At 26.5% G+C, this 12,557-nt stretch overlaps 2 protein-coding genes across 2 annotated transcripts; one reads left to right on the plus strand and one right to left on the minus strand.

The window, feature by feature from the left end:
- Positions 1–847: 847 nt before the first annotated feature.
- On the minus strand, positions 848–2,875 carry LOC114121563 (adhesive plaque matrix protein-like). Its single transcript, XM_027983974.2, has 3 exons — positions 2,708–2,875; positions 1,812–1,899; positions 848–1,305 (listed from the first exon to the last, which is right to left on the minus strand). The coding sequence occupies exons 1-3, from the start codon at positions 2,726–2,728 to the stop codon at positions 938–940; spliced, it is 477 nt and encodes a 158-aa protein (XP_027839775.2). The 5' UTR covers positions 2,729–2,875; the 3' UTR covers positions 848–937.
- Positions 2,876–6,215: 3,340 nt separating this feature from the next.
- On the plus strand, positions 6,216–12,051 carry LOC114121567 (acetyl-coenzyme A transporter 1-like). Its single transcript, XM_027983981.2, has 9 exons — positions 6,216–6,538; positions 6,670–6,796; positions 8,211–8,370; positions 8,437–8,591; positions 8,964–9,154; positions 9,657–9,841; positions 10,232–10,361; positions 10,865–11,080; positions 11,594–12,051. Exons 1-9 carry the CDS (start codon positions 6,317–6,319, stop codon positions 11,777–11,779), a joined length of 1,572 nt encoding a protein of 523 aa, XP_027839782.2. The 5' UTR covers positions 6,216–6,316; the 3' UTR covers positions 11,780–12,051.
- The last annotated feature ends 506 nt before the right edge of the window (positions 12,052–12,557 follow it).

Below are 12,557 nucleotides of genomic sequence, written 5' to 3' on the forward strand. Positions count from 1 at the left end.
TTTATAATTTTTTTCATTATTTGAAGTAAAAAAATAGTAAAAAGAAATCATGTTTTAAACATTTAAACAACCCAACGATCTGCTATTTCATCATAATCCATATGTGTTGATTCGCACTTAAGTTGAAAAATGATTGTTTTTGAAGTATGAAAAAATTCATGTATTAAAAATTAGAGTTTTTTTTTTTACCTTTTTTCTCGCGCTTTTTCAATAGGTAGTCTGAATTCATTATTACTTCGATTTTTTGACAATTTAAGCTATACCTATTACTAGTTAACAACAAATAACGTTTTTAAAGATTTTGCATATGGTTAGTCTACCAAAATTTAATTTTGCTAGTTTAATAAAAAAGAAAAAAGAAATCAAAAGAAATTACGTTGGTATTAAAGTCAAAAAAATCACAGATCTGTACGACTGCTCTACACGTTTAAGATTTCTTTATACGAATTATTTATTCGTGTTTGTTACTTTTTACACTATTTGGACTAACTTATCTAAAAACAGTATAAACCATTAATTTTATCTCCGGGAAAAGTGCAATTTTTCTATACTATATAGTTGAAAATAGCTACTAAAAATGCCGTATTGCGTATCATAGACTGTACATTATAAAATATTATAATACCTATCAGTATGTATTATCGCTATCGGCAAGTCACACTATTGCTTAATATTCAATGAATATTTGGTCATAGATCGCACTATAGACTGATAGGTGATTGTTGATTATGTAGTGCGTACTGCATACTTATACATAAATCATAAATAGACATAATAATATCATGTTATATTGTAATTTGTTTGTCACAACCTAGATAAGGAGATAAATAACAACAAAGTCGACTAATGACGAAAGTAAGATCACATTTTTATTGTTAAAAGTAGTATAAAAAAACTATACGAGTTAATGGAAGGTTGAGAATCGTTGTGGGAGTGTTTAGTAATGATAAGCGACTGGATATCCGGCCTTGTAGGCTGGGTAGGTAGGGATGTAAGTCTTTTCGTATTTGCCGGGCCAGTATTTTCCGTCATCTTCTGGGTAGCTTGGGTATGCTGCCTTGTAGGCTGGAAGTGCTGGAACGTAAGTCTTTTCGTATTTTCCGGGCCAGTATTTGCCATCATCTTTGTGGTAGCTTGGATATGCTGGAGCGGCATAAACTGTTGCTGCGGGGTATGTTGCTGCTGGATATACGGCGGGTGCGTGGTATGCAGCTGCTTTCACAGCATAGTTGTATGGATAACTGGTGTAATCAGAGTATCCGTATGAAAACGATCCAGGAGCTGAGGCAGAGTAACCCAAAATCGCTATGGACAAAAAAAGTCGATTAACGTCACCGTATTACATATTGATTTAAATTGGTTTTACTGCGGGATGTATCTTGATTTTAACGAAAATTCCTATACATATAAGTAATAAATATATACCGAATGATTTGTACAACTTAAGGCTCATTATTAAACATCGAATTTGTGATGAGTAGTTTAATGTTTATCAGCTATAAGTAATAAGTATTTAAAGTTTCGATGGGTAGAGTGGAGTGCACAAGAGCGTATTGCAAAGTATTGATCTACTATACTCCGCTCATCAAAACTTTAAATACTTGAAAAAAACTTCTTTGAAATATTAGATTGAAATACTTTAAGTAATATTCTTCTTTTAGAATATAAAATAAAATGTATTTTTTTGGAACGACTTAAAAAAAATTTTTTTAAAACATTAGTATTTTCTAAAATAATGAGTATTTTACGTTAAATAGATCACTGTATATAGATATTATCGTGTTAAAATTATTTACACAATTTGCACTTACGAGCTGGGGCAGCGGCAATGTATGCGTGTTTCTTTTCTCTTACTCCTTCTTCGGCGAAAACGGAGTACACGGCCAAGGTGATGAATATCTGTAGGACGGAAAAGCGTAATAATAATATTTCATATAATTAGGATTTGTTATATTTGTTATTAGGAATAAAATATACAATGAAAAAGAATTTTAACCACGAATCACAATGTAATAAGACAGTAAAATATAGTCAGTATAAATACTAAACAGATAACAATATTAAAGGCGAATTGTTATTCACTTTTTAGTATTTTTATGATTCACTGCTTGAAAATTATTATTACCTTATTATGTGTGTAGGTAGGTGTATACACTACAGTGGATATTAATAATTAAAATTATATCATGTTCGATAAAAAAAAATTACAACTTAACCAGCACACATATAAAATATTTCGATGTTTTTACTTAGACGCGATAGCAATACTATAACAGAAACTATATAGGTAGTTGATAGAAGTCATTAGGTAGTCGAATTTTTTTAAAATATTTCAAAGAGCTGGTTAAAATTGTAAGTTTTGTAGGTAATGATAATTATTGTTAAAATTTATCTCACATAATTTTTAATTTTATTTTAAGGTACCTTCAGCTTGTTTAATGTTGCTTGATTGAAACAAACACAATCCAACAAGGAAAAATTATATTAAATCAATAATAGTTCAGGAATCGAGAACTTTTTGAAAAATATTTCATTATTATAACTGGCATGAAGGGAATTTGAATTTATTAGAATCTATCGAAAACCATAAAGTTGTAAATTGAAACTATACAGAAAGGTATCTACTATATATTATATAGTCGTACAATATAACGATATGGACACTACTCGATAACACCTAAGCTCTGATATTATGTTAGTCACTTACCAGATACTTGAAAGAAGCCATTTCGTGTTTGGTGGTTTCTTCTTGCGTTGTCTACAACGGATCTGCAAACTTTAACCTATGGTCGATGTGTGTACTTGGGATATGAGTGATGTGTGTGATGCCAATGCCAGGTATCATGGTCCTTATATATAAGCAGCTAGTACTTAAACTTAACTATGGTATCCTGGGGTGGGTGTTCCGGGCGTTCCGGCCCCTACCTAACATAAAGGGCGTTGTCTATTCGAAAGAATAAAATCCGGATCGCGTTTATTAACTTTACCTATACTTAAACATATACCAGGCGGTAGCGAGTGCACTATTAAACGGTGATTCAAGGTAAGTAACAATGACCTTGGATGTTGACCGTGTGGAAGGATAACTGGAGGAGAGCACCCGATTGCACTTAAAAATGTAACATTTTTTAAGGAATGAAATAAAATAACAATATTAACAAAATGCACAGACACAAAATTAGGCGTTGCCGGACATGATGATTTACATACATTATTTCATATCAACTGTAGGTATTCGTGAACACTACACAATATTATTCGTACCTATATTTAAATACATATTATTATGTGAAAATAATTAAATATTATAGTATTATACAAAAATTGACGTTGCGCTTAGCTGTCGGCGTGGAATGGACGTGTCGATCACTTTTTTAACTTATGTACTGACTGTAATTATTGAAGCAAGGAGTAGAATGTAGATGCAAGAAGTCATACAAGTTCATAATGATGACGTTTGTCACAAGTAAATAAAAATAATTTTAGATAAATACTTAATTATATTAAATACAACTTAGGTACTTGCAGTAAACTTTTTACGTTGTACCTAATATTATATATATAGGTATATTTGTAGGTTTGTGTATCGTTATGAGTGTTACTATTCACTCTATTACTAAAATAATATTTTTACACAAATATTACTATAAATTTTTTAAAAAAAAAACTCCTAGAAACTACGTTCTTACTCTGTAACTTGAAATAACTGTATACAAATAAACAATTCTTAGCAGTAATGATGTATTCAGACTCCCGACTCTATTTCTAAAGGATACTTATAATTTATTTTTCTAATAAGAATGCGATGCATCCAGTGAACTAGTTTAATAAAATAGTTAATTTACATAAATTTATAACTCATAGTAAATGCGTTTTAGGTTCATAAATAATAGTTCAAAAGTTATATTAGGAGGATATAACAGGGGTGGCCAGCGAGAAGAAACTCGCGAGCCACCAAATGTATTGATAAATATGGAAGAGCCAAAATAAATGTAAAAAAAAAAAAGAAGATCATCATATTATTATATAATACATATATTCATATTAAAAAAAATTGTTTATAAAAATGTTAGGTACGATAAGATGCGAGCCGCAAAAGTATATGTGGCAAGCCGCATGCGGCTCGCGAGACGTGGTTGGGCCACCCCTGTTATATAATAACCTGTATCTGGTCCCAGATATTCCGTGAGATTTTTCAAGACGTTTTCAATCCCAGATAATTTATTAATCAAAGCGCATGCGTGGGGAATTGGATTTTTTTTTATAGAACTGGATTTATATGGGTAAGGTATTTAAAAAAAAAAATGCATTTTATTTCATTTAGGACCCAGCGTTGTCACTTGCTCACTGCACTCACTCGGGCATTCAAAACGAAGACATCCCTCAATTTGCTAGGTATGCAATATCATTTTCTCGAGTAGGTCACAGGGTAAAAAAAACGTATTATATTCTACGCATGCGCTTTGATTAATACATTTTCCAGGATTGATAACGTCTTGACAAATCTCACGGAATATCCGGAACCATTCGAACCAGAGACAGAATCCATATAATATTATAATAAACGTATATACCTATTGTATTATAGCCATATGCCCATTTATAGGTTGGTATTCATATGACTGTTTATTACGATATTGTAGATAGTTATTACTTATTTATGAGTGTGTAATAATTATCGAATTTGCAATGTCATTATAAAGAAACAGATTTTGATTTACAATGTATAGGAATAATATTAGATACTAAATTAGGAATTAAATACCTATAGTCTTTGAAGGTCATTTTTTGAATTTTGGTCGAATGCTTGGTCATAGTCCACACGATCATAATAATATATTGAGTTCAGTCCTTACAATGAATATCAGTTATCATACTTAATAATATTTCATAGTTTTAACTGTATACTATATTATTAGAACATTTAGAACTAGCATAATATTATAAAAATATACAAAACTTATTGGCTAGGTATTACATTCGTTGAACAATGTAGGTATTTAAATTACGGTAAAACTTTACCGGTCCAACTCATTTTTAAAATTTTTTTGTATGTTAATTAAAATTTTTGTCGTTGAAAACGACAGTAAATTCAGTTATCTATCGCCTAACACATAAAATATCGAATTGCATATTTTCAGAAAAAAAGTATAGGTACTAATAAAGTATCCAATATTGAATTGGTGAACTAGATGTTAACGGCTTAATTATACCAATAACAGATAGAAGCATTATAGTTAACCTATGATTTACCAACGTCCTATCGAGTTAAAAAATAGCTTATAACTTATTAGTTATAAGTTATATAAATGTATTATACCTTTCTCAACATCCATCTATTTCACCTAAATACCAAACACAATCAAAAATATTTTTTAATAAAAAATTACCTATAAAATGTATATTACATATATTTGAATAAATCGAATGTATAATATAATTATTTATATTTATTTAGATTACAATTTAATATATTTTTACAAAATTATTTTTATCGTAGGTATTTAACACATTTTTTGTTAATTGGGTTTAACGGCTGAAACCCAAATCTGATTTTATCGTTTTACTTAACGAATTTTTAATAAATTAAAATTAACTTAGAAACGGTTTTAAAATTATAATGTTTGAGTTTAATTTAGCATTAAATAAAGCACCAAGCCACTAAAATAATTCAATCACATTTTTTAATCGAAAATTATTTAAAATGTATTAATAATATTCAAATATATTATCTTTATCAAAATTATACTGTTTTATTGATAATCTAAAATAACATATTTATCATATAAATTTAAAATAATTTACTTAAAAATAAACGTTTTCATTGAATATAAATTACTCGGCTGTATTTATAAAATTATAATTATCATATTAAAATATCCAATTTACCTAATAGTTTTAATTTTTATAGAAATATTATATCGTTAATGGGTAGCCGGGTAGGTACCAATTCTTTTAAGCAAAAAATAAAAATATATCTTTTTCATAATATTATTTAATTTAATATTAATCATTTTAATTAAAAATTTAATTTGGAAACTATAAATTATTTTGTATCTCTAAAATATATTTTCAATTCCGTGTTTAATACATTAATACAAACACATTAAGATTAGCTTTAAATATATATATATATATATTAATTACAATACATTATTTTTATGTGAATTAATTGCTGCAATTAAGATTATACTATAAGTCATTAAATTATGATTTCATAATAACCAAAAGACATCTATTCATTCTCTCTTTAGTATGTAAACTGTAACAATAAGTGCTACTATATTTTACGTATTCTGAAAGAAAACCTCATTTAATGCGGTGTTTAAAAATGATATCGTCAAACATAGATGAAAATGAAAAGGAAAAATCTACAGTTGGGTACGATTCAAATTCTTCTAAGCCAAATCTTAAAGGAGACTGGTCAAATTTTTTTCTGCTGCTATTACTGTATACTATGCAAGGTTTCCCTTTGGGTCTTACTTCATCTATACCAATACTTTTGCAAAGCCAGAATGATATATCCTACCAAGATCAGGTAATTAATACAATAAAATCCAAAATATCGAAGGTATATTATATATTAGACTTGTTGTTGGATCCAAGAAATTTTATGTAAATACTATATTATATGTTATATAATTAAAATATTTTTGTATTTTTTTTTAGGCTTTATTTAGTTTAGCTGGATGGCCATTTAGTTTAAAACTGTTGTGGGCTCCTTTAGTAGACGCACTTTATATACAAAAAATAGGAAGGCGAAAATCTTGGCTCATTCCAGTACAATACTTAATGGGTAATAAATTTAATTTTCTAAATATTGCTTTACAATAAATGAGTATAATTTAACTAGCAGGGTAATTAATATCATTAAAAAAAATTGTTATTTAAATTTTGAAGATAAAAAGAAATAGTTTTTCATCTGTTTTTATTATAGGTCATAATTTAAATGTTCAAACTGATCTCAGTTGAAAAGCATTAATTATTTATGACTAGATTTAGAATTATATAATAAAATTCAGGCTGTGAATTTAATGCACCAAAAAAAGCATAAGTAGGTACTAGGTATAGGCATATGCATTTTTATACTTATACTTAAAATTACAAAATATGCGAAATAGTATAAAACATTAAGCTTATTTAAAATTAATTCATAAATGGGTGTGTTTATATTTTTATATAATATATATAATATATATATTTTTATTTGTAATGTCTAATGTGTATTGTATAATGTATGTAGTAAATACATTAAATTATATGTATTCAATCCAATAAACGTACATTATGAAGAAAAAATAGATAGATAGTATTTTTATAAAAAACAATGTTTAGAAAAAATGAAAAATACATTTTTTTGCACTAAAAATCGTTATTTAATTATTATAAATAGGTATTTATAATTTATCCAATTGCAATAAATAATAGTTTTACTACAAAAATGTAATAAAATCTTATAAAAAAAGCACATTTATGCACTAACATCTAAAACATTCAAAAAAATACAAATTAATAGTATGTATAGTAGTGTATTATAGTATGTAGTATTTAGAATAGTTGAATAAATGTGTCCCAATTAATTTTAATTCGGAATAAAATTCTTCGGTATGTAAAATCATTAAATTCACAGCCTTGCACATACCTAATGCATATCTAATATCCATTTGGGATTGGAAATGTATAATGTATATAGATGTAATATTTTTAAGTTCAAACGTTATTTCATTTGATTTCCATTTAATGTGAAAAACATTTCAATTACAAGTGCTCAAGTCTGATTTTATTTTAATTTCATAATAATTTATCAATTATTACTGTGTAATTAAATGTGATAACTTCTAATACTATGCGCTGTAATACCTACATATGGCATATGTCTATTTAAAACATACGTCAAACATTCTTTTAATATGTATTATTTATATAATTATACACACTATGTATACAGTTTCATGAGTATCAGAAGAATGAACAGAATGAATCTTTGTAAAATTAATTTTATACAATACATTTAGAGGTAACAATGTATTTGAAAATTAATTAGAAAACTAATGTCACTTTTTCTTGGGACCAAAAATCCTAATTGTGGCAGTATATATATATACATAATCAATTTATATAAATAGATATTGCCAAATTGGTTACATATATTTCCATAGTTTAATATGTTTATTAATATAGTTATGTATATAATGATGTGTATTAAACAGGAATATCCTTCCTCTATATGGCTAAAGAAATCGACAATTTTTTGCCTGACACGGGAACGCCAAACATCGTTATATTGATGTGTATGTTCTTAATCTCTAATTTCCTAGCCGCCACGCAAGATATAGTTGTCGATAGTTGGGCTCTAACAATGTTAAAAAAGTGAGTTTTATACTTTGAATTCACGTTAACTAATAGTTCAAATTAAAACATTTCTGTTTTGTACAGGAACAATGTAGGACATGCATCTACGTGTAATACTACTGGACAAGCAATTGGTATCATGTTAGGTTCCGTGTTCCCGATATTGTTTGCATCTGAAGACTTCTGCAATAAATATTTACGGGATACTCCCACTTCGGGAGGATTAGTGACTATGAAAAGTAATAATAATTGATTAAATTTGTTGACATTTGTATTTTAGCAATTCGATAGAATATCAACAACTAACACATTGATTATCCATAAAAATGTGTTTAAGTGACATATATTTTAAGCTATTACCTATTATAAATGTATAAAATGTATGCATATCTTTTTTATTTTAGTCACTTAAAATTAGTCATAATATTTCTACTTAAAATCCTTGAAGTAGGTATATATCATATAGAATATTTTTTATGAAATTTTACTAATTGGTGAATTTAGTTTAAAATTTATTTGGACACGTCATATAATGTGTATATTATTTGAAATTTATTTTAATTTGATAAGTATCGGAATTGTACTAGAAATTAATCGATTTTGTTAATTAGGCGTACTATACGTTTGGGGCCTGATATTTATCTGTGTGACGACATTAATTGCCATATTCAAAAAAGAAAATGATTGTAGATTAGAGTTTGAACATGTGAAACTTAACGTCACCCAAAACTACTCACTACTGTGCGATATTTTAAAACTACCTAGTATTCGGATATTAGCAGTAGCATTGCTAACAGCAAAGGTAAATATGATTGAAGATTTTTTTTATACTTTTATTTTTCTATGAGTTAAGATACTATCGTTCGTGGCACACGATTCAATACATTGTTATTTAATAAATTAAATCAGGTTTTTGTTTAATTTACTCAAAAATAGGCATAAGATATTAAGATGAGATTATATTTTTTCTCAATTTAGTATTCACCATTGAGGTAATGACTTCATTTTGACGAAACTGGGAAATTTAATAAGTGATGCTGATTAAATTCTTAAAATCTTAAATTATTTCTTTCAACAACTGTATAAATATAAAAGTATATGATATATAGGTAAATTATAAAATATGTTTTACACGTTTCACAAGAAAACCAATATATTTCCTAACTGTTGTACATCCGAATTTATAATTTCATAATATTTAAAATTAACTATTAAGTTATCATTTTTAAGTACTTAATTGTAAAAAAAATACGTATACCTGCACATAGAAATGTATCATCACTGTTTTAATTTAAATTATGTAGGTTGGATTTTCTGTAACGGATACTGTGACGTACTTGGAACTCGTTGATGCTGGTGTTTCAAAAGATGACATCACTGTCATTAACACAGGTATGTTCGTGGTGAAAATAATTATACCACTAGTAACAGCAAAGTACACTTCTGGACCAAAACCAATGAGCATTTATTTAAATTCGATAGCCATGAAGTAAATAAATATTACAATTATTAATCTAGTAACATTGTTAATAACAAAAAAAATAAAAAATGTACCAACTGAACGATATATTGTTCAAATTGTTGCGTTAATTTCCGGATTGGTATACATCGCGTAATATAATATTTTGTTCTTCAAGTAAATTGAATTATCTATAGTAATTTTTATTTTTATTTCATAATCTTTTAGCGTCATAAAATTCTAATATTCCGTCAATGAATAATTAACTTTTGTGACAATATTTCAGTTGGTTTGATTATCGTGGCCTGTTGCCTGTTGGTACATTAAATTGATTTTTGTTTTATAAATTTAATTTAACAATTGGTATTTTTTCTCAATCGCGTGTACAATAATACACTGTAATATTTTCATGAATTTCAGGTTAATCTGGAGCTTAACATTTATCTTGTTGGTTTACTTTACTCCAATGTTGATAAATAATGACGACGGAAACACAAATATTCCGATGTATTACTATGTTGTTTTAATATTAATACTATTTGTAGACGAGGTAAGTAAACAAAATGTTTATATGTAATTTCTACATTTCACTTAAATGACTCAGTTATAATTATTAATATTTCGATTATCGATATCAGTAATTGCAATTAAAAAAAATAACGTCATTTTTTTAAACCTTATCTTAATTTAAAATTAATTGTTTTAATGTTCCTATTTTTCCTATAATGTACAACGAACTCTTAAAAATATATAATTTTATATTTTTTTTTTGGTTATAAAAAGTTTTAATTTATATTATAAGTACTGATTTACTCAATAAAAATTAAAAAGTGAATCAAGTTTAAAAATGAACTAGTTTTCCTAGTTTCGTGTGTACTTCTTAAATTATTTCCTCAAAAAATCCACAAAGAAATCAGCTTATTTTCAACTAATTATGACGTACTTATTTTACTTATACTTGTGATTTAATTTCAACTATACAACATAATTTGATATAATATTAACTAAGTATAAATTTAATAGTAATATATTTTTTAATCTTTTGTTTTGTAGATCCTATCGTACATCATGTTTGTTGCGGTGTTAGCTTTTTTCTCTCGGATAAGTGACCCTCGTTTTGGTGGTACTTACATAACATTTTTAAACACAGTTACAAATTTGGGTGCTACGTGGACGTCCACAGTTGCACTTGGAGCAATTGATTTACTAACATTCAAAAAATGTTCTTTCGATCCGTTTAATTACTGCTCCACATTAGATTATAAAAACGTAAGACAACATTATATAGCTATTAAATTTACATACATGTAATATTATAATTAGATTTATTAATTTGTATTGACTTGGATGGTTGTATATTTGAGTTGTGAAGAGGGAAAGGAAAATATTATATCTGTTTATATTATTAGTGTATGTATTATTACTGGATAAACCTTGTACCTGGTTGACTGGTTGTTTTTCAAATATTTAATATAAAACTGGAAAAAAAACATAAGTTAATAATTTAATCAAATGTATTTGTTAGTTTTAAAGAAAAAACACTTTATGTATCTAAAACATAGACAACAAAACGTAATTTCAATAAATATAATACATAATATTATATAGTAGGTGTATAACGTGATGATAATAAACATTTATTTTACTTTTCAATATTTAAATATCATTTTATCAATAAATATTAAATAATAATATTGAACACATAAACATAATAAATATAATATGGGAAAATAGATAATTTATAACTAATTTAAATTTGTTTTGTGTTTTTAACATTTTTAGACATGTGAAGCGGACGGAGGTGATTGTATCACAACAGTAGATGGTTTCTACTTAGGAACACTTTTAAGCGTTACATTTGGATTTACTTGGTATGCTTATTTTAAGAATATAATTAGAAAACTTCAAACTAAAGGGGCATCTCATTGGATGGTGAATATAAAACGAACGATTACTGAAAGTATCTAAATGTAAATTGTAATATACTATGACTGCATATGTTATATAATCACGATATTTAATTTAATTACCTACGAAATAGATAAATTGTGATTAAAATAATAATTATTAATTATGTTTTGTTTTAAGAATAATTATTTTGTTTCATTTTATTCAGTAAAAATTAAATCTAATAATGTTAATTTACTATTTATGTTGGGTTAATGTATTAATGTAATAATATTTGTTTTTCATTAATAATTTTTTTGATGAAAACATCAAAAATTAATTGTATTCATATACCTACAATTAATAAGTTAGTTTTAATATAGTAAATATTGATCTCATGTTTTTTAAATTAATAATGTATTTACTCTGTTAAATAAAATGTATATCTAATTTAAAAATATACAACATGTTTAATCACTTTATTTTAATTAGAACAAAAATGTTAGATTTCGCATTTGTACCTTGTTTTCCAAAGAATCTTCATACGAATATACATATATATATTTATATATATATTTAGTTATCACAGAAGTAAGTTCATACCGTTTTTAATATATCTAATTGCATCACGTGATTTGATTTATCATTCTATTTCGATCAATTCGAGAGGAGTATAGATAGTGAAGCAAGTTAAGTCTATTATTTCAATTAAATATAATTTCTGCACTACGCAATGAAGCATAAAGTTTGCATAATATATTCTAATACCTATTAATATATTGTGTAAGATGCATACAGTATTCAATGGTGTTATTTCAAGGGGGAGGGAAGTTATTTTACATCCCAAATGAATATATTT

Source organism: Aphis gossypii, chromosome 2 (genome assembly GCF_020184175.1).
Source record: "Aphis gossypii isolate Hap1 chromosome 2, ASM2018417v2, whole genome shotgun sequence".
Lineage (NCBI taxonomy): Eukaryota > Metazoa > Arthropoda > Insecta > Hemiptera > Aphididae > Aphis > Aphis gossypii.